Below are 24,361 nucleotides of genomic sequence, written 5' to 3' on the forward strand. Positions count from 1 at the left end.
TAGATGCTATAGTGGTGGCAGCAGCCACCAAAAAGGAACTTGCAGAAACTTCCTCATCTGTTCATCCTCCAAACAAAGATTCAAAAACGATGGATAGGTACGGGAAGCGTTTCTTTCCTTCAGCGACTTTTTCTCTGTGATCGCTGAATTACTTATCCCATTTTACAAGGCTACAAAGAGATCTCCTGAAAGAGCTCGAAGATACTCTACAAGGTTCAGTAGCTGCGGGGGTGAATGAGAAGGTCTCCTCCCAGCTGTCCACCTTAAATTCTGTTGTCAGCTCCTCCATGAGGCTCATATCTTATGCAACAGATGGAGCGAGCAGGGCATCGGATTCCGGAGTTTCCCCTTAGGAGACACTCCTGGATGCGCTTGTTTAATTTTGCAGAGCCCTTCAAGTCTATCTTTACTAACACCCCCTTTGATGGTTCCTCACTCTTTAGACCTAAAGTAAAAGACACTCTAACCCGATGCGAGCAGAAAGGAAAAACTCTCTCTGCCATTGGAATATGTTTTTCCATACCTTCAAGACCTTATTCCAAAGGTCAGAAGGGCAGGAAGATGTGGTTCAAAATATCCCAGAGATTTTTCCAGGACGCACGGGGTGATATCTTCTTCTGGGGCAGAAGGGGAGATAATAATGGTAGATGTCACCCCAGAGGCAGAGGGGGTCCGCAAAACCAGGGTGACCTTGATTCCTTTCGCAGACGCCCTTATCAGTGCTCCTAAAGGGATGCCTGACTGCTCGAGTCTGGAGTCAGTTGGGGGATGTTTATCGATGTACCCTGAAGCCTGGCAAAATATCACAAACAACAAATGGGTGCTAAACATAATATCCAGAGGATACACCATTCCCATTTGCTTACCTGTCCCAAAAACCAAAATACTCCCGGATGTTCCACCCAATCTAAGTGAACAAGCAACTATAGAGGTTCAAAAGTTGCTTTTAAAAAGAGTCATCCAAGAAGTCCCTGCAAACCAGATAGAATTCGGAATGTACTCAAGATTCTTTTTAGTGCCAAAAAGAACAGGGGACTGGAGGCCCATATTGGACCTAATCAAGTTAAACGAATCTGTCAAGAAGTCAAATTTCCGAATGGTGACACTGCAGTCTATACTCCCCTTTTTAGGGAAAGACAATTGGATGTGTTCGATAGACCTTCAAGATGCTTACTACCACATAAAAATGGAAAGGACATCAAGAAGGTGCTTCACACTTCCAGCTGGGAGCCAACCATTATCAGTTCAGAGTTCTGCCCTTTGGTCTCACTACAGCCCCCAGAGTGTTCACCAAATGTATGGCAGTAGTCACGGCTCACCTGAGGCGTCTAGGATTCCATGTGTTTCCCTATCTAGATGACTGGCTCCTGTCTGCCACCACCAAGCATCTTACTCCTACAAGCCAGGGATCTAATGTTGGACATCTGCAGTCATTTGGGCATTGCAGTAAATTTGCAAAAATCTGCCTTGTTGCCCTGTCAACGTATTGCATTCATAGATGCAGATCTAGACACTTCATTGATGGTAGCACGTCTTCCAACAGAAAGAGTCATAGCTCTCAGAAATCAAATACTTCACATCCTTCACATAGACAAAGTGAAAGCAAAAGTAATTCTACGCTTATTAGGAGCAATGGCCTCCACGATTACACTAGTTCCTCTTGCCAGAATGCACATGAGGATACTTCAATGGCTGTTATTCTCCCAATAGTCACTTCAAGAACTTCCAATGTCACATCTGATCAGGATAACAGAATCTTGCAAGAACGTCTTGTGAGGGTGGATACATTCCACTCAGGTTACAATAGGCAGACCCTTTGTTCCACTTCAACCAATAGCTACAGTGACCATGGATGCTTCCCAGACAGGGTAGGGGGGCATTATCTGTGAAGAACAGTCCATGGTGCATGGCAAGATCATGAGGCTGACTTGCATATAAACGTTCTAGAGATGAGAGCAGTGCTTCTTGCATTGCAAGCACTTCAAGACTCTCTCCCTCTAGGAACTATTGCGATCCAGTCAGACAATATGTCGGTGGTTTGGTGCATAAACAAGCAAGAGGGAACCAGATCCTACCCCCTATGTCGAGAAGACCTAAGAGTATGACAATGGGCAGTTTCTTCCCAGCGCTTTCTAACTGCAACACACATTCCGTGGAAATCCACCGTGATAGCAGACCAGCTGATCAGAGCAATTCTAATGTCTCACATGTGGTCTCTCAATTACAATGTGCCAGAAATTGTTTTCCAGTCATAGGGTCAGCCTTGCTGCAGTCTCTTTGCCACTCCCATGAATGCCAAGTGCAGCAACTACTTTACCCTAGTTCCCCCTCCGAGGGAGACACTGAGAGATGCCTGTAGCTCACGATTGGCCTTTGGGACTTCTGTATGCCTTTCCACCGTTTCCTCTCATACCCAAAGTAATTCAGAAAGCTCAAAGCTTGAGAAGCAGGATCATTCTCATTGCTCCTTACTGGCGTCGACAAGTTTGGTTCCCCTTCCTGTGGCCCCCACCTTCAGGAGAAGCCCTGGATCCTGGACCCCAGTACCAACTCTGCTGATTCATGTCGGGTGAGCTTCATCCTTCTCTCCACACCCTAAAATTGACAGCTTGGCTGCCCCACTTCCCAATTTAGTCAGGCTTCACAATTTCACTCCCACTGTTAAACATATTTTAATGTCCTGCCATAAAGCTTCTACTAGAATGCAAATGGAAGAGGTTTTCCCTCTGGGCTCAAGATAAAAACATTGATCGTTTCTGTGCACCTACTCACTCCATTTTGGAATTTCTGGCGGAACTGTTCCAACAAGGCTCAGCTGCAGCTACCATCAAAGTTCAACTTGCTGCAATTTCAAATTTTCATATTGGTGATACGTCTTCAAACTTAGTCGCACAGGTTGTGTAGAGCGTTCTTAAAAGGTGCTTCCTTACTAAGACCTCCATTTAAGGAACCCCTTTCTCCCTGGGATCTGAATTTTGTTTTGTCCCATCTCACTTTACCTCCCTTCGAGCCTTCTTTGTCTTCAGACCTTAAGTTCCTTTCATGGAAGACCTTATTTCTAGTGGATATTCCGCTAGAAGGGTGTCAGCACTGCAGGCTCTTTCTGTTAAACCACCATATCTGATTTTCCATAAGGATAGGGTATCTTTACATACTATCCCTTCCTTTTTCCAAACTTTGCTTCTCCAAACAACATAAACCAATCCATAGAACTTCCAGTATTCTTCCCTCAGCATACCAACAAGGCAGAGTGCAAATTACATCAACTGGACGTGCACAGACAACTCAGATTCTATTTGCATAGAACCAAAGACTTCAGAAAATCTGACCAATTATTTGTATCCTTTTCTGATGCAAAAAAAGGATCCTCAGTTTCAGAAAACATTCTTTCTAATTGGCTTTCAAATTGCATTACTTTTATCTACAAAATCTAACAACAAGAATCTACCTTTCAAAGTAAAGGCTCATTCCACTAGACTCATTGGCTACGTCATCTGCCTTCCAAGCCAGAATTCCTATATATAATATCTGTGCAACAGCTACGTGGTCTGCTCCACATACTTTTATTACTCATTACAAAGTGGATTTGGCCTCCAGGGACAGGGCATCCTTTGGTTCCACAGTGCTTAAAGGTATACTTCCGTGAGCCAACCAGTATAAAGGTGCTAGGGACGCTGTCCCATCATTGTAAGAATGAAGGTGAGATAGGACAACATACTATAAAGAAGTTATGTAATCACCATAACGTTCCATGTTTGTTGTCCATCTCTCCATTCATTCTTACGAACCCTCCCTCCTTCCCTCTGCCTATGACTTCTTGTGGGCCTGGTAGATTTCCAGTACCTCAGGGGCTCTTTGTCTCAGCTTGTTTCTCCTTCCAGTATTTTTTGGTATGGACTTGCACATTGTCTATATGTATATGTGTGTAGATATGTATATAGTGTAAATATTGCTTAGTATTAGCAGCAAACAAGATTTGGGGAATTACACCAGTGCATTGTGGGATACCTTCTTGCCACGAGCCAAGTTTGAGATATTCAGCTAAGTATTCGGCCGAGTCTGAGCCGAGGATCGGCTCCGAACCCATCATTGTAGGAATGAATGGCGAGATGGACAACAAACATGGAACGCTATGGTGAGTACATAACTTCTTTTTTCTTACAACTAAAAAAGTACTTTACTGTAATTTCTTTAACATATAAATCTGTCACTGAAAAGACTTCCCCCACATTTAATATACCCTTGACTACACACTACACAAAACTGTTTTACTGTATGTAACATGCAGTTTATATCATGACATGTTTTATATAAGTACTAAGAAAAAAAATTACTTATGGTTAGTTTTCCCCATTTTAGTGTCCTTCTAAACATTAATGATATATAGTGGGGGGTGTATGATTTACAGTTCACTCACAAGTTTAACAAAATCAGCAAAGTGCCAGGGTGTTTCAGCCACTTTTTATTGCAAAACCATATTTCACATATGTAGTAATATGCTTTATAGTCTTCCATTCATTTACTAATTTCAGAGTTGATGGTCTTTCTTTTCATCTCCATCTCCCAACGCCTGAATTTGGTTCAAGTCCAGGGTACTGCTGATTTATCTAGTCAACTCCTGTGCTTTATTTCTGTCTCTCAAGCATTTTCATTTGGAACATTGGAAAAGGTTTCGCTGATGAAGTCTGAACGTTAATGTCAGAAGAATGAGAAAACGCATCCCCTTCTCCTTGCTTACTCATTTTTTGTTGGATAAACTTTTTTTTTCCCTAATTAGTCTGTTCCCTGTGAAAAAAAATAACTTTGCACTTTGAAGAGAGCTGGATACAGCAATTTGAATTTCATGCCTGCCTCTTGACATTCCCTGATTGCCTGGATAGATTTACTTCTCATCTGCCTGCTGTACAGTGAATAATCATTTTCTGCAAACACTCTGCTGTCTCTAATTTTTAATACTCTGCCCTTCTACAACAGTTTTTTCAGGAATGACTTTCTGCTGGTACGATTGCATCTTTACTGAAATAGGTCTTGGCTGATTTCTCGTGGTCAGGTTTGGAGCGTACACTCCGTGTGCCCTTTCATTTAATAAATTCTGCTGTAGAGCACCAGTCCATTTGCTTATTTGTGCTTTCATAAACTTAATGCAGCCTGTTCATTCCAGTTTCTCTTGTTCAGCTGAAAATCTCAGCTTTTCTCTGAGCGTGCTGTCTTCTAATTCTAATTTTTTTAAACAGTTCTTGATAAACCTCATTGAGCCAGCTTTTTCTTCATGTCAGTCTCTGATTTTTGCATTTTTATAAGTTCATCTGAAAAAGCTTCTTCTATTTTTTCCAGCCTTTTGTTTGAATTGATATAGTCCTTCAGTGTTTCATTTATTTTAATCACCACTGAGTATAATTGATTTGTTTTTTCCTCTAAATTAGTGGAAGCCATCTTTTGAAGCTTGAACTGTTTTTTGTTGACCAGCTGCAGTATCTTTCCCATTTAGTGTTTTCTCTTAACCTTTTCTGGTTGATTTTCTTTCAGGTTTTCTAAATTTCTTCTTTGCTGGCATCCAGGCAATAGATTTACTAACCAGTAACTGAATTTTACCAAAAAACGTTTTCACTAGCACTCTATTTTCTCATTTTCTGTTTTGACACTGGGAGAGGTAAAGTTATGCTGTTGATCAGTGTGTAGCCATCTTGGAAGTCGTGTAGAAGCTGTTTCTAGATGTATGTGTAGTGCAGTGATGACCTCCGTGTTTTTAGCCGTATGTGGTCGATATTTAGGCAGTTAACTTTGGGTGTTTTCATTAATGTGTAGTACCACCCATATGCGTGTGTATCTTCTTCTTCTTCTTTCGGCTTTTCCGGGTTAGGGGTTGCCACAGCGGAACTCCAGTCTGCTAATGATTGGCAGATTTTTACGGCGCTGAGTTGCCAGCCCGACGCCCAACCTTCAACGAAGGCATGCCCATTTTACGCATGTCTTTTGAACACCACTCGACCACGGGGAGGGCATGCAGACTCCACACAGAAGGCGCTCCAGCCGAGAATCGAACGGGAGAACCTCTTGCTGTGAGGCGACAATATGCATGTGTATAATATATATAATGTCTGTATACATATGTGTGTGTTTCCACAATTTGTTCAAAAGTCAGTCTTATCAATGAGCGATAGGGGTGGTGCTTAATATTGAACATACAGATAGCTGAATGTTCAAAATGTGAATGGATTGTTTCGACATGAAAGGTGAGTGGGTTTGGTGGGGGTGAGAGCGTTTGTGTGTGAGTCAGGGGTAGGGTCAGGGATAGATGGGGGGCATTTTTTGTATGCTTGTATATTTGTGTGTGTATATGTGAATTTTTGGGTTAGGGTCAGGGTTAGGTAAGGGGGTAGATGGAGTTTTGTCTGCATGTGTGGCTGTCTTGTGTAGTGGCAGTGTTACAGGAAGATTTTTTATTAAGTTAAGGTGGCGGGATACAGTTGGGGGAAGAGGCATTGTTAAGGTTGGCACCCATTACTAAGGCTGTACGGAGGGAGCCAACAGCTTGAAGATGAAGAGGTGTAAGCACGTGCACAAACTCGTCCATGGATCCTTGGATGACTGCCTCCCACTAGTCAGCTTTTGCCCAGTAGATTCAACACTGCTAGTATGAGGGAGAGAATGATGGTTCTTGAGCACAGAAGGAAAATATACATAGAAAAAATAAAATATTTTGTTTCCCTTACAGTAACATGTTTTCAAAGTATGTCATAGATATGAAGCAAGGCAGAATATTGATGCAGCCTTTATTAGTACTCAGAAGTGCAATTTTTTATCTTTTATATACTAATCCCAAGACTGCGTCTGCTCAGAGAATTCCCATTCCTCCAAGCTACAGCATTTTTTTAAACAAGAAATATCTTTATGAAGTCAAATGTTTCAGAATATTGGTTACAAATACCACCATTACTAATTTATACCCTAGCAAGGTAGAATCATTTCTTAAAAACTTCTTTCTTTAAAAAAAAAAAAAAAAAAAAAGAAAGGAAGAAAAGTGGGATTTTGCATATTTCAAAGTGAGTTTAGATATTTCCAGAGTACTGAGAGCATGGAGAATATATAAAGAATCCAAAGGGAGATGGTTATGACATGAAGTTTTCTAAAGCATGGAACCAACTGTGAAAAACAGTTGGATTGTCTTTTGTAAAGTTATTATTCAGCAACACAAATCAGATGTTGGATGAGTATAAAAGAAAAAACTTTTGGTTCTGCATGACAAACTTTTATATTGGGTTCTAAGATTAAAATTTCTACTAGAATGTCAGCCATCAACAAAGTCAAAAGGAAGGATGACATTCAAAAGAAAAGAAAAATTAAAAAGTGTTTGAGAGATCAGCAGGATTACGAAGTTAAAGATATAATGTATCTGTGAGTAATGATGATTATGAGAACATTAATTTAGTCAAGAACAATATAAGCAACTCACAAGAGTGCTTTAAATAAAATTAAAAAGTGAAATTCAGGAGGAACGCCAATTGAGACTTTTGCCCAGGTTAGCAGAAGTGCAGTAGAGTTGTTTGAGACAGCAAAATTGCAGTATGTACAAAGGAATAGGATCGAGTGACTATCATCCCTATGTGAAGCATTCAATAAGGTCTGTAAAACTGTAGAAAAACAGAACGATGATTGTGTGCACAGCATAGACAGCTGGAATGGAGAGAAGGTACAAAACAATGTTGTTTCACCAAAATTCAATTACAATGGCTCGAATTCCCTCAACTACTGCTACTTTCTCAATCTCAAGTTATACACTCCATTCTATACAGACATTCTTCCTGTCCAGCTCTCACTACTTTTTTATCTACCTACACCCCCCCCCCTCCGCACCTCTAACCAGCAACTTCTCAACTTCTGAATGTAGATCATCCAAAGAAGAACATAGGCAAACTAACGTACAACTTCTCAGTAGCCCATACTTGGAACAAACTTCCTGTACATATATGCTCCATCATATACACCCTGTGCACTTTAAAAAGGAACTCAAACTTTACCTTCTCAATACTAAATCTTGCCCCTGCTTAGAACCTACCTAATTCCCCTTTATCTAATGGTGCTCCTTCACTCTGAGGTCCTATAAGCAAATATACCTTCCTATGAAGCCTAGGCAATAAATCTGATCACTTGTATCTAACTTGTTTGTACATATATCAAAAACAGTTCATCTATTTATTTCATTGTTATTATTTCTTAGGGTAATCTAAATATGTTTGATTATGATCAAATTAGTACTGATATGTTTTGGCAGTGTCACTTGGCATTGCTACTTGCTATTTTGTTACCTATGTAATTCTTCATTTTTATGTAACTGGAGCTTTTCTCTGTGAGTTTCCACTGAAAACGGGCCCCTGACCCAGCTGGACCAACCCGGTTAACAAATGTCAATCAAATAAATAAGTAAATAAATAAAATACCAGGGTCCCAAACAGAAAAGAAACCAACAAAATGGAATTACAAGAAGCAAAGCAAGAATTGTCAACACCTTTGACATTTAAGGTATTTAGTTGATCTAAAAGAGTTTTTACAAAATTTGAACTTGTTAAAGAAATGTTTTTCTTATATTCACAAGAAAATTAAATTCAAATGGCATTATAGATAACAAATTTACATCAGTATGTCATTTAATTAAGTCTAGCGTTTATTGCACCCACTATTGTTGCTTTTGAAAAGTGTTGTGAAAGTGGTATCAGACAAGTTTTATGTAGAAAACCACGTAAAAGGTTTTAAAATCTTACTAATGAAGAAAGAAAAGCCTTACACTATTTTTCTACTGATAAAACTATTGGAATAATGAAAGCAGAAAAAGGTGGAGTTATAGTAATAATGAATAAGGAAAGGTATGTTAGTAAAGTTTTGTTTATTTTGAGTAATATGGCGTTTTATAAAAAAGTAAATGGCGAAATGACAAGATAAGCTCAAAGGCACACCAGTAGCACAAACTCCAAAAATCCTTAGCGAAAAAACCTTTATTGTGGCAGTTCTAGGCTAAATATTGAGTTTGCTCGGTATAAGTACGAGTACAACCGCATTTTCACCAGTATTGACATGTATTTAAATAAACTGAAGCAAAATAAGGTGAAAAAGTTGGACAGGGATTTAAAGGCTTACCATGAAGGTGCAGCCTATCCAAAACCTTCTATTTCCCAGACTGGTTTTAAAGTGAACAGTGTTGGTCGTGCTAGACCTGAGAATAGTAATGACCAAGTTTCAGGGTACAATAATAATGAAAGGGAACAGTTATCTGACAATGTGTCATTCCAGAACGGTGTAAGTGAACCAAGTTATAGCAATGCTGTGTCTAACCAGACGGGTAATACATCTGGCCATTACAACCTGAGATCTAACAACCCTAATTTTTTAGGGGGAAGGCAGAAGCAGCAACAACCAGCTCATTTGAACCAAAAGAGGAAACAGAAGAACAACTGAACTGTAAAGTGGTAACATTACCACCAAGGTCAAACAGTGACATTTCGTCCAACGTCATAAACTTGTTTGACACAGGGGAATCTTGTGACCCAGTTGGTTTTGATGAGGGTTTGTTTGACTTTCCTTTTGACTGTTCAGCTTATGCTGAAGATATTACAACTGTTGTGGAAGGGGACTTGGCTAGTAAAGAACCAGTGTTACTGGTTAACGACAAGGGTGATTTCACTGTGTATAACTTCTCAAATGTGAACATTCCATCTGAGGTGGTTGACTTACTTTCTAAAGGCAATACCTATGTTCCACCCAGAAAATTAGATCTAGTTAAAACTATCATCGATTTAAAGTTATACACCAGGAAGCTTAACTTTAGGGTTATGTTTGGTGATGTCCCCCAAGGTGAAACTAGCCAGTTTTATATTCCCAGCACATTTAACCCACCGCTTAACCCTTTGATCAAAGTTTTTGAACAGTTCTGCGAACTAGACATTCGGAATTTAGCGAAGTCTGTCCCTTTAGATGTCCCAAAAACACAAAAACTTAGTGACTTGCAGAAGGAAAGGGATAGTTTGAACTTTATTAAACTTAATAACTTAAGAATATGTAAACCTGACAAAGGAGGAGGCGTAGTGGTTTTTGACCAACTAGACTACGTTAACAGGATGGAGACTTTACTAAACACTGAGTCTTATGATGCTAGTTCCCGGTCCGAGACCAACAAAGCATATAACAATATTAAGAATGTGATTGAAGATTTTTACATCGAGGATAAAATTACTCGTGAAATGTACAATTTTATGGTCACCAGTTTCCCAAGGTTTCCTAGTCTTTTTGGGATCCCCAAAATCCACAAATGCGTAGAAAATCCGCCTATGCGACCGTTGGTGGACAGTAGGGGATCCCCAACTTATTCTTGTGCAAAAGTGGTTGACTTTATTCTGCAAAAACATTTAGTCAACCTAAAACAAATTTGCAAAGATTCGTGGACATTTCTCAGTAACATCAACGCACTAGAATACAAACCTAATTACAATTTTTTAACCATAGATGTAAAGGATTTGTATACATGTATTCCCCATGTTACAGCTATAGAATGGGTAGGAGAAATGTTGAGACTACTTGATTGTCCCATTGACGACACCCTACTTGTGGAGGAATTGTTGGATTTGATTCTTAACAACAATTTCTTTGTGTTTGAAGGTGATTTCTACCTTCAAAGGGTGGGGGTCGCCATGGGCTCACCATGTGGGGCCAGTGTGGCCAACATGGTGATGGCCTATTGGGAACACCATTTTGTATTAAACAACAACGAGTTCAAAGATAACATCATATTTTACACCCGTTTTTTGGATGACATTTTCATCCTTTTGGATGGCAACTTTTCAGTTGGTGAATCATTGGTGGAATACCTCAACTCAACTACATTGTTCCTAGAATTTACTTTCAATTTTGATGTCTCTGTAATTGATTATTTAGACATCACTTTGACTAAGGACACTTTGTCGAGGAGTTTTGTTTCATCAATTCATAGAAAGAAAACATATTGTAATTCTATGTTACACTATACGAGTTGCCACCCGTACCACCAGAAACGTGCCATTATTAAAGGACAGTTAGTCCGAGCAGCACATATTATTACACTGGATGGTGTTTTCGACCAGGAATGTTTATTTATTAAAGAAATGTTCCAGTCTAGAGGGTACCCTTTACACCTAATTAATGAATTAATTCATGAGGTAACACATAAACGGCACACTTCAGTTTATGTACCTTTGTTGAACAACAGAACAAATGATTCACTTACTGTTACCACGTCTCCTAATTCCGTTGTCGAGCAGCAGTTAGAACAACATTCAAGATCAGACAGATTTAATACTTCTTTTATTACCACTTATAATATAAACAGCAATGTCTGTTTCAAAATCCTTAGAAAAAACTGGGACATCTTTAAAGGTGATATGAACATTTTCGCCAGGGTGGGGGAACAACCAGTAGTGATATATAGAAAAGGTAGGAACCTTAAGAATTACTGTGAAGGAAGTAGATCTAATTCTGTTAGAATCCCAGGCATGTACAAATGCCAAGCCTGCAATTATTGTGGTTTCATCTTGGAATCCAACAGATTCTCAGTGAATAATTCACTTTACAACTTGAAACTGAGAAATAACTGTAATTCTAAGATGGTTGTCTACCTGGCTATGTGCCAGTTTTGCCCAGCTTTTTATGTGGGCAAAACTGAAAGAAAGCTCCGTGAACGCGTATACGAACACCTATACGTTCTTAGGAAACACAAACTTGAAAATGCCCTAGCGAAACATACAAATTCATTTCCTGGGCACACATTTAAGTTTATTGTTATAGACCAAGTGTATGTTAATCCAAGAGGAGGTCCAGACTCTTTAAAACTTGAAGAGTTAGAACTTTCTTGGCAAATAAGGCTTAATGCTTACCACCAGCCTGGTTTAAATGATGGCTGTGTGTTAAGCAGTATATTGAAACTTAGAAGTTTAAAGCGTTAATTTATTTTGAAAATTAGTAATATGAAGACAGATTAGGAACTATAACAAATGTATTTCCATAATTATTTTTTAGAAATTAAACACAACTGATTTTGTAACACTTGCATAGAATACTGTTGAGGAGATGAAAGTTTAAGTATTCCTGTGTGTTTAAATGGATTTTACTTGTATTAACAAGGGGGTGGTGATTTTGTGTACTTGTTACCAATTTAATTAATGTTTTTCACTTGTTGATTGGTTGACTATTTTTTTTACTATGTATTTAAATGTGAGTTGAACTGTAATGCATTGTCTGAAGAGGTTTATGATCTGACATAAACGAAAAGCGCTTAATCTTACACTTGTGGTCTAGTGTGTGCCTTCTTTCATTCGTTCCAGTAATTTGTGGTTTTACTAGTTTGTTACATCGTTCGTGGCTTAACAGTGAATCAGGAAGTGAAGCAGATTAGCAAGGAGGAAGTAAGGACAGCTATGAAGAGGATGAAGAATGGAAAGGCTGTTGGCCCAGATGACATACCAGTGGAAGCATGGAGGTGCTTAGGAGAAATGGCAGTGGAATTTTTAACCAGATTGTTTAATGAAATTTTGGAAGGTCAGAGGATGCTTGAGGAGTGGAGAAAAAGTGTTTTGGTACCTATCTTTAAGAATAAGGGTGATGTGCAGAGCTGCATTAACTACAGAGGGATAAAATTGATCAGTCACAGCTTGAAGTTATGGGAAAGAGTAGTGGAAGCCAAGTTAAGAAGGGAGGTGATGATTAGTGATCAGCAGTATGGTTTCATGCCAGGAAAGAGCACTACAGATGCAATATTTGCTCTGAGAGTGTTGTTGGAGAAATACAGAGAGGGTCAGAAGGAGTTGCATTGCGTATTTTCATATATATTCTGGAAATCAGTACAGGAAGACACAATAAAAATAGTGAGAATATATGTGACAAAGAGCTTATTCTTGCTAGAATGGAATCCAAATTTGAAGATAAAATGAGGGGAAACAAATAAGGAGTCTATTTCTACTGGCATTAGAGAAGAGGGATTTGAATTTAAGATAAGGGGGATGGGAACAAATGCAGGGACCATTGCACAAGAAGTGAAGATGACAGTGGTTTAGTGTAAAACTTAAATGTGGCAGTTTTTGTAGGTTTACGATTCCAGGTAATGTGCATTGCTATTTAGAATGATGTGCATATTAAAAGTGTTTTTTTTTCTTCTTCATTCTGCTGAACTTGCCTTCTGCCACTTGTCTATTCTTACAGAGGTGGAAACTTGGTGCTTTTGAGATTTCTTTTGGGCTTGAAAACAGCCACTGAGGATGAGATGGTGGCTGACTTAGTAGTGAATATCCTGAAAGTGTGTCCTGACTTACTTCAGCGATACTTCAAAGAAACTCAGTATTCATTTGTCCCTAGGCTGAAGTCTGCTTGGCTTGATAATGTAAAACTCCTTCGGAAGGTAAGAAACGCACATTAAAAAGCAAAACTATGTGTTTAAATGAAAGTTGTTTTCATATTAGTGTAAGCTGTCATTATGCTAGAAAAGTTGTCTTTATATTAAGAATTAAAAAGCTAACTTCGGGGATCCCACTGTGATGGGTCTGCAGTTGAGTTTATCCTCTCTTTTCTGATATGGATTTTTTTTTTGCCAGCTCCAGTTATGTTGAGGGATGTAGCCCTGTCTGCGGCTCAGATGACTCAAGTTAAATTAGTGGATCATAATCGTGACATAACTGGCAGGGAAGGGTGGGTATGTAAAAGGGCTGTTTTGTTGATCCATAGCACTTTGCTGGAACATGTGTTTAGGTCAAGGAAGCATGACTAGCTTAAGTTTTGGATGGTTTCATCCTGATGGGCCATACCTCATTGCCTATCCAGCCAGTCACAAAATGTTAGCATACTGGTGAAAGGGTAGAGCTTAGTTTAAAAAAAAAAAAAAAAACACTTTTGCATGATCGGCATATCTGACACTGCTGGCATCATCTCGACTCCATTGCCTCCTTCCAGACCACCAAAGGTGGCCTCATCTTCCCTACTACCAGACAGAACTGGGTTGAGGGTCCAGGAGTCATAGGAGGAGAAGCCAAACAGCAGATGGTCAGCCGGAGTGCATGCAGAGAATCAAATAAATAAATAACTTGGCATTTTTTTTGTTTTGTTTTTTTTGGAAGATTTCTGACATTCTGATGTCACACATTACATTAGGAGATTTGTTTTAGTCCTTGAGCTAACATTTCTTGTGTTTGCATGTTTTCACTCTTTCTGCTGTTGAAGCCTGACTCAAGAAAGCTGTCAAATGCTTCTGTGACCATCATATAAGCTTGGGGCTGTGCCAGCACTGTCTCTACTACTTGAGAAGCATTCTTAAGATGAAAGGGCTTATCTGCTTCTTATTTATCAATAAGTAGCATTATTTTCATGTGATCGACTACTTTTAACTGCTGTTTGTTCAGGTTGGCCAGAATATTATGGTATTGGTTGAAAGTGACCAGTGTTAGGATTGTGTGGAAACTCTTACACCAGCTCCAGGCATTTGCTAAAGCACTGTAAATATGGTAATAATGGAAGGCAGACAATAGCCACTTCCTTTCACAGGCAAGTTCTTTATGTAGACAAGCTCTCATTCCCACTGTTACATCCTTGGTTAATGAGGTTACATTATCACAACACTCTTCCACTTTGTAGGATGATTTGAGGCATGCCACCTTTTCCACTTTGGGTTGCCTCTCCAGTTGTAGATATTGCTTATCCTCTAGTTGATTGGCTTTAATAATTTGGTTTGTTTGGATGGCAGAAGACAGACGGGTGGGAGTTGAAGGGGTAAAGGGAGATGGCAAACAGAATACTCCAATGATTAATATTGAGGTCGGTAGTTTTCAACAGTTATTTTCTTATGTTTTTTCTGTCACCATGCCTGTTGACAATCAAAACACTGTGATAGCCGCTCTTTCATTTCCCACTGGGACTAGACTTTCAGTTCCCATTCATTCCCTTCCAGAGTGATATTCGCCAGAGCTCATGCTTTGCCGTGACAAGTTGAGATGGTCTGTTGCATGGCAGTCAACTAGGCTGCCATGAGAGAGAGGGAGTGCTGTGGTCCTAACACTCTCCCCCTGGTTGTGACGGGAACAGCTGCATGGCTGCCGGGGCCACCTTACTCCTTCTGCAGGGTGATGCATGCTCTCATAATGCTTCCTGCAATAACAATCATCACCATCTCACATGCCCAAGTCCACAGCTGTCCCAGTCTGTAGGCTACATCGGGCATATAACATGTTCCTGCAGTAGTTCTGGAACGACAAGACCCATGAGGTGGAAGTCCCCAAATTACACCTCCCTGTGCAGAATCACTGGCTGAAACCACAGCCCCCTTCAGCTGTTCCATCGCCTGAGTTGTTAGTTGAACTCTGGTCATCTGGGTCGCAGTCAGGCCTTTATCCCTGTGCACCACAGAGCCAGGGAGATGCTATCCAACATATTCATAACAGATATAATGGACATAGAAAGGATGTATTTGTTTATGGATGCTTCATGAGTAGGTATTGTGGTAACCACAGGAGATGGAGGGGGTATAAATGGTAGATATTATTATAAAAAAGTACAATGTTAGATATTTTGTGCACAGTAATACCAAACTGGTGTGCAAGCTGAATAATGGTACAGTGATATGTTCAAAGAAGTAAAATAACCTGGAAGAGATAGCGATGACAAGAAGGAGTTGTAAGACTCATTACTAGAGGAAAATGCTTAGAAAAATTTGGGGGGGGGTCAGATTGACTGAAGGGATGCAAAAGTAATTTTTCACCATAGACAGTGCTGTTAAGACTGCATATTAAATGTCTTATACCAGAGGCGTTTCAGAGAAAAGAGAATTGGTTTTCTTTTGAATAGTGTGCAGAGAAGGACCACCAGGATGATAACATATTTACATGGTGTAGAATATAACTGAATACTAGAGAAACTGAAGACATCCATATGCACACCAGAGGAGAAAAGGGTGGTCTGAACAAAGAACTGATGTTCTTCATGTTTCACTGTTGCAGTCATCACACTTGGGTTATCCTGCCAGGGGTAGCCCTTAGTTGGCTTGAATATCAGAGGCTTAGTATTTCTGCGTTGGTTGCTGTCACTCCAGGACTGATGTCAAGTCGTCAGTGGTATAAAATCAGGCAGCCGACACCATTACATCAGTCTTTCTTGCCGAGGAGCCCGAAACAGAAGCAGTTAGCACGAGTGCTGGTTGGCCGCTACCTGAGTTTCGTTTCCGATTTGAAGTCTTCTAAAGCTAAGTACCCCGTAGGGTATTGAAATAAAGCTACTTAATAAGGGTCAAAACTTTGTCCCAGGCTTTTTTGTCAATGAAGATGCTTTTGTGAATGATATTAATGAATTCTGCAGAATTCTTAACCTCAAATTGTTCTTTCCAGAACTATCATAATAATCATGAACTGGTAATTTTACCAGCAGATAAAGGGGGGGGGGGGCAGTGGCATCATGGTCTGGTCTATGTATTCAACTGAGGCTGAGTCACAATTATCCAATGCCCAATTTTACATGCACATGCCACTGGATCCCACGTTCAAATTCAAGAAGGAAATTGATCAGTTTTTGAAACTGGCTGAGGAGGAAGGTATTATCAGTCAAAAAACAATGTCTCAACTTATTGTTCCTGACCCACAACCCCAATATCTATATTTGTTGCCCAAGATATACAAACATCCAACCCAACCACCGGGCAGACCAATTGTATCGGGCAGGGGGTCTTTGACTGAACCATTATCAGCATTTTTGACGGAATATTTACAACCATTATTATCCATGGTCAGAGTCAGAATCAAAGACGCCACACAATTTCTTCAGATCATCACTGACACACAGTTGGATCCCAGTTGGATGATGTGGCACATTGGACGTCACCGCCCTATATAACAATATCCCCCACGGGGCTGGCTTAGAAGCTATACGCTTCTGGTTAGAAAAAGCAGTTATATACACTCCAGGGTTCAGTACTGTAGTCATTTGTTTAACTGAACATGTTCTAACGAAAAATGTTTTCTATTTCCATGGTAGATGCTATTGGCAAGTCAGGAGTACTGCTATGGGGGCATCTTTTGCCCTAATTTGTGCTGATTTGTTCATGGGGTACATCGAAGAACAGCTGATTTATGATGCCAGTCATAACATATACTTGGGAGAAATAGACATTTGGCGACGGTACTTGGACGATTGTTGGATGGCGTGGAGAGGTGATGAAACTTATGTACAGGAGTTTGTACAATATGTAAATGAAAAAGAGTGGGGGATTCACTTCACATTTAATTGGAATTATAATTGAATTACCTATTTGGATGCGAGTGTCATTCGAGAGAGTGACCATACGTTGAGAACAGAAGTTTTTCGTAAATTTCCCCAATTAATACCCTGCTTCATGCTACAAGTCTTCATGCTCGACTCATCATCCAAAACATCCCCAAGTCCCAGTTTCTGAGGATCAAACGCATTTGTTCTACCGAGCAAGCTTTTTGCTTACAATAGGATCTAACTAATAGATTCATTAACAGGGGCTACCCTGCTTACAACATAAACAAGGCCCGTACGTTTGCCTCAGAACAATCCAGAGCCAGTCTTTTGCAGTACCAACATACTCCTAACCATTTGGAAAATAATTTTTCTCAACCCATATGCCTGGTCACATACTTTGGACACACCATCAACACATTCAGACAAATCATTGACAATCACTGAGATATGCCATTGGCCAATGAGAAACTATCCACATTATTATCACCCCATTGTTTGTTTTCATATAGAAGAGGCTCCACATTAAACTCCCACTTTACTCATTATAAACACTTCGCCCGCTACTACACAACAGCTCACACTATTTAGGAACAAATTGGTGGGTAGGCTCCCTTGTGGTCATTGTTCTGCTTGCACCTTTGTTTCAAAGACGAAAGAATTTACCAGTAGCAATACCTTTAAGGTATATGAAATTCGTTCCTTTGTTAATCGTAGCAGTGACTGGGTGATATATCTAGTGACCTGTTTTTCCTCAGCTTTTTATGTGGGACAAACCTCACATCCATTGAGGTTTTGGATTAGTGAACACCTTAGTGATATTAGAAATAAGAGAATTTCCAGTGCACTATTCAAACATACTTTGACCTATACAACTGCTAGGTTTAATTTCACTGTTAATAGATAAATTGCAGGGCAACAGATTATGTAAAACAGGGTGGCATACCATAGTGAATAAAAAAGAATCCAGCTGGATTGTTAGGCTAGGGGCTTTGTTCAAGCCTAGCCTTAATGAGCTTACTTGATTGTTCAGGTATGAACCAGTAGGAACATTTTTTCAATTATGTGTTTATGTATTTAACAATCACATTTTATTGTGGGTTTTAGCACTGAAGAAGGCTGTCTTTTAGCTGAAACTGGTTTGCTTTACTTCTTGGAAATGCCACAATAAAGAAGTGAATATTCTTTTCAACTTCCCAGGTGCTGGACTATTTTTGTGTCCTCAACGTAGTGTCCCAGGGATACAAATTTTATTTCCACACTCTCCCAACCCCAAAAGGGTTCCCAGATCTTCCTCCAAACCAGTGGGCAAAGGGCAAAAAACAAGTACATTCCCTTCTATCCATGAGGGCAATACAGCCTGTTCCTGCAGAACAGATAGGCCAAGGTTTCTACTCCAGGCTTTTCCTGGTACCCAGAAAAGGGGGCACCTGGCGCCCAATCCTCGATCTATCAATTCCAAACACCTCCCTGGTGATAACAAAATTCAAAATGCTCACCCTCCAGCAGCTTCTTCCTGTGCTTTCCAGGGATGCTTGGTTAGCCACTCTAGACCTAAAAGAGGTCTATCTACACATCCCAGGGAGTCTTGCAGCAAATATCTACGTTTCAGGACAGGATCTATGCACTTTCCATTCTCTGCACTTACCTTTGGCTTATCCACTGCTCCCATAGTTTTCACAAAATGCCTGGCTCCAGCCATTGCTTTTTTCAGACAAAGAAATATTCAAATTTATCCCTACTTAGACGACTACCTGATTCAGGCAGACAGTCAGGAAAAGCTGTTACAGCACCTGACCTTTGTAAAGGACCTACTGACCTCCTTGGGGTATACTATAAACGAAAAGAAATCCAAACTAGTCCTCACTCAAAAAATTGTATTCCTGGGAGCAAGCCTGGACACAGCATCCCAGATGGCATTCCTTACTTCAGAAAAACAAGCCTACCCGACAGGCTACTTCTCTCAACTAGCCACCAGAACCCAGTTATCCGCAAGGAAAATCCTGCAAGCTCTAGGGTTCATGGCATCCTAATTCCATATGCCAGACGGCATATGAGGAAACTGCAGTGGTACCTATAAAGCCTTTGGTGTCAACACTCAGGACCTGGAAACTGTTGTACCTATAATACTCTGTCTAAGAAAAGATTTTCTTTGGTGGGCAGCAGCATGCAGCCACAACAAGGGTGTCCCCTTCTCACAACCCCGTGCCGCCCAGACCCTAACCACAGATGCATCAGATTATGCCTGGTGTGCACACCTGGACGGCAGGTGCTTTCAGGGCCACTGGTCCCCAAATCAAATACATCTGCACATCAACCAAAAAGGGATGCTAGCTGTTCAGCATGGTCTGACAGCTTTCACACCCCTACTCTCCCTGGGGCCTCTAGTGATCAAAACAGACAACACCACAGTGATGTGGTATATCAACAAGCAGGGAGGAACTCGCTGTTATCCTCTCTTGAACCTGATTGACTTCTTCGAATCAGTCTCCAGAGCCATGGACAAGGGTAAGGTGGTCCACACAGTCTATCTAGACCTTGCCAAGGCCTTTGACACCATCCCCCACTCTGCAATCATAGATAAACTTACTAAGCTGGGCATTAATCCCTACGTCACCCAATGGGTTGCTAACTGGCTCACTGATAGAACCCACACTGTAAAAGTAGCCAACCCCAAATCCAGCTTCAGACAAGTGACAAGTGGAGTACCTCAGGGTTCAGTCCTGGGACCGCTCTTGTTTGGCATCTGCTTCTCTGAAGTACAGGCCAACACTAAGGGACTCTGGCTAACAAAGTTCACAGATAACTGCAAACTGGGAGCCATTATTGAATCCCCAAATGATGTGAATACTCTACAAAAGGGCCTTACAGAAACAGATGCTTGGTGCCAGAGCCATGGGCTCAAGCTCAATGCCAAGAAATGTATAGTTATCCCCTTTGGGGAAAAAAAATGTACCCGTGAATTACCATATAGGTCGCAGTACACTAAACACCGAAAGTGTGATAAGAGACTTAGGGACACAGGTGGACAGTGGTCTCACCTTCGATAACCACATCGCCACAACAGTCAGGAAATCCTTCTATGTGGAACACCTCATCACTAAGAGCTTTTCATCCAGAAAAAAGGAGGTTATTGTTCCACTGTACTCATCCCTCATTAGACCCATTATAGAATACAATGCGCCCTTTGGTATGTACCTCTCAAGACATCTGCAACAACTGGAAAGGCCGCAGAAATACCTCACTAAAAGAATCACAGGCCTAAAGCAGATGCCCTATGCTGACCACCTTAAAAACCTCCAGCTATACTCTGTCGCATATCTTCTACTCAGAGGCGATCTCTGCTTAACATACAAGGCCATGTCAAACCCAGTGCTGTTGGACATGCTAGACTTAAAGAAATCCCAATCCCTTAGAGCCACACGCTCCAGGGATCTAAACCTTATCATCACAATGAACAAAACATACTGGAGGAATAGGTTACTGACCCAGAGACTCCCCAGACTCCAGAATAGATTGACCATACATGTCAAGCAGAGTGCCTCTTTGGCCCTCTTCAAAAGGAACCTTGACGATTGGATGGGAGAAAGAAAATTCACCCCAGGGATCACGTCTGTTGCCCTGCTAGACAGGGGACCAGGGAAGTAAATAGTGTGGGAAGAAATAGCCAGGGAATTTTTATGGCTAGGCTTGTATAGGCCCTAGGGGGTGATAGCCTAGTACCAACCTATGAACCTATGCAGGCTCACCATGACACTTTGGCACACAGCTTCAGCCATGCAAATTACCCTGCTAGCACAATTCCTGCCAGACTCCCAAAACTCTGTGGCAGACCATTTAAGCAGAAACCTGCTAGACCCACATGAGTGGCAGCTAGACCACAGAACCTTCAGCATTGTAACCCAGAAATGGGGCACCTCGAAGGTGGACCTCTTTGCCTCCCACAACAATCACCACCTCAGCAAATTTTGCACCAGGGAACCTCACAGCAAGGCCTGGAAAGTGGATGCTCTATCCTTCCAATGGGTAAACCTCTCAATCTATGCATTTCCCCCTCTACCACTAATTTCAAGGGTTCTGTTCAAAATAAGGGCGGGAAAACCAAGGGCAATCTGGATTGCCCCAGACTGGCCACGCCAGCACTGGTACCCATTGCTACGCAGCCTGTCACCCCTGCCATCATGGCACCTACCTCAGATCCCAACACTCCTGACCCAGAAGAATGGAGAATTCATGCATCCACAATTGCAGACCCTGAACCTGGCAGCCTGGCTTATTCCCTAACCTCTCCTCCAGCTGCCAGCTTAAGCAAACAAGTACTGGATGTTATACGTGTGGCCAGATGCCCCAGCACTCGAAAATCCTATGCTGAAAAGTGGAAAAGGTATTGCACCTGGTTCCAGGCTAAAGGAGCTGAAACAGCACAGCCCTCCCTACCTCTCATCCTGGATTATCTGGCACCTACTACATTGGGGCCTTTCCTTCTCTTCTATTAAAATTCATGCCTTTGCCATCTCTGCTCATTACAGCACAGAGCCACCTGTGTGTGTGTGTGTGTGTGTGTGTGTGTGTGTGTGTACACACACATACACGTGTGCATGATATCACTGTTGACACCTGTGAAATTGGACAAAACTCAAACTATCATGACATTTCTTTGGCAATCAATAACACTGGGGAAAAAACATTTATATCTAATTTTCGCAGATGTAAATTGTTCACACCTTTTCAACACAGATGTAAACACTATGTTTATATTTGCACCTGTCACTATCCTTGCGTTATAAGAATTAAACATAAAAATCTTTAAAAACTACTTTTAACATCCCCAGAATGTATATATACTAACTCCAGGGCTGCACAACTTCAAATCATTCTTTAGCAACTCAACTGTACTGTAATTCAGGCAAGCCTCTGAGTAGACAAGGGAACCAACTAAAGTAGATCAATAATAGTAAAAATAAAAACAGAAGTGGTTCCACATGGCAGGAAATTATTGCAGAAGAAAGTTATTGCAAAAAGTAAGCGCTTTCGCGAATAACATTCGCTTCTTCAGACTGTTTAAAAGACAAAATAGCACACACCCTTATAAATTCAACCAATTCATTCAACCAATCATGCTGCAAATAAAGCTTAATTGCTTTGACTTACAAAATGCCAAATTAGTTAAAAGCAGCACTCTGCAATCATTTTAAATACATAAAAAATATATGTATAAAAAGCATGAAAACAAAATTCTGTGTCTAAATAGCAGAGAATAAACAAATGGGCTTGTCAGTTGTTACATAACATGATAAGCTATACTAATTGTTCATAAAGTCCAATTAAATATAAAAGCAGTACAATGATAAAACTAATATACATACAATAAAATACACCTCTAAAACATGTCTCACTCAGGAATTGCAAAGCAGAGTCTGTTGTGGGATTATACCTAATGCTATACAGAACTGTTAATACACATAATCAATGCTTAAGGGCTCTCGTCTTCAAAAAGGGTTTAAGAGAAACCCTATTATTTAGACCTGGAGGTTTATCTGCTTGAAGATGTATGATCCACTTTTGCTCATAGGATTCAGTTCTATTACTCAGGTCACCTTTTCTTAAAGTTTTGTGCATAATATGCAAAACAAGAAACTTAAACTTATGGTCAGTACCTGGTTTGGCTACATGGAGAGCTAGGGCATTCGTTTCTTTAGCATTCCTAATATCTCTAGTATGTTCTATAACCTCTGTCTTTTAATACCCTGTTCATTTTGCCTACATAAAATGAAAAACACACAATACAATAGCAGAAGTGCACCACATTACTAGTCTGGCAATCCACATAGAATTTACTATCTATTTCAAAACCAAGGTGGGGATGCTTAAAATGTCCACCATTGTGTATATGTGTACAAAGCCGCACATGTCCTACACATATACGTCCCCATTCTATCTGACAGAATATGTTGTGTTGCGTCCTGTGTTTTATAACATAGTTGTCTCTTGAGGGACTTATTATTCATAAAGGCAAAATGAGGTTCAGGAGCTTTAATGCCTTCTAGCTCATTCACAGTTGAAGGAATATCCCAGGTATTCCTAATGACATTACAAACCATATGTATATCACTGGCATAAGTCAGGGGCATCCTGATCTTATTGCTACAGCCTTGGGTCACTGTAGGAATACCATTAACATTACTATTAGTAGTAGCATTAGAGCTGGAGTCATTGCATAAAAATGGTCTACATCTCCCCTGCCTTTCACTCCAGGCCTGGGCTATCTGTATATCAATGACCTCAGCCCTGTAGCCTCTCTCAATGAACTCTTGTTTAAAGGTATGCAGCGCCATCTTCATTTGAGCATCTTCACTATAAAGCCTCATCGTACGAAAAATCTGACCTCTAAGCACATTAGACTTAGTATGCCTTGGATGCATACTAGTATTATGCAGGATATTGTTCTTCCTCACATCCTTCCTATACATAGTTGTGGAAACATTTTGAGCCATGTCTTTGGTTACCGTAACATCCAAAAATTCCAGCCCTTCTGCTGAATATTTGGAGGTAAACCTAAAAAACCCATTCATCTCATTCAAAAAACAGATGAAATCACGTAATTGTTGTTCTGTCCCTTGCCACAACAAAAAAAAAATGTCATCCACAAACCTTTTGTACCACTTGATACAAGTGCAGTAGGTATTATTAGATAGAACATATTTGGCTTCCCAGTTTGCCAGGGAGAGGTTGACGTAGCTATTGCACAAGCTGTCCCCATAGCTACGCCTACCTTTTGGATGTAGTACTCCTCACCAAAAATAAACAAATTATTCTCGAGTATAATCTCGAGTAGTGAACAGATCAAGGACATTTTATTATTTGGAACATTATTGCTGAGAAGTATCTCCCTTACGTTCTCGAAGCCCCAGTCATTGGTCATGACTGTAAACATGGACTCTACATCTAGAGTCGCAAAGAGGCAAGGACCCTGAATAACCTCAATGTAATTATTCAACTCACTAAGAAAACACTTAGTATCTTTAAGGATGGTGCTACACTTATCCGATACATCATGCAAGTTCTTTTCTACAAAAATAGAAAGAGGTTTAGTGACCCAACCTCTACA

The 24,361-nt window shown here is 40.4% G+C and overlaps 1 protein-coding gene across 1 annotated transcript in view; it reads left to right on the plus strand.

Moving 5' to 3' along the window:
* Positions 1-24,361, plus strand: part of URB1 (URB1 ribosome biogenesis homolog) — a 1,941,236-nt gene that overhangs the window by 381,801 nt on the left and 1,535,074 nt on the right. Inside the window, exon 9 of the mRNA XM_044071429.1 lies at positions 13,219-13,414. Within this exon, the coding sequence (XP_043927364.1) occupies positions 13,219-13,414 (196 nt within the window). The remainder of the gene's footprint in view (positions 1-13,218; positions 13,415-24,361) is intronic.

Source organism: Protopterus annectens, chromosome 5.part0, assembly GCF_019279795.1.
Source record: "Protopterus annectens isolate FY-2018-M chromosome 5.part0, PAN1.0, whole genome shotgun sequence".
NCBI classification, from domain to species: Eukaryota; Metazoa; Chordata; order Ceratodontiformes; family Protopteridae; genus Protopterus; species Protopterus annectens.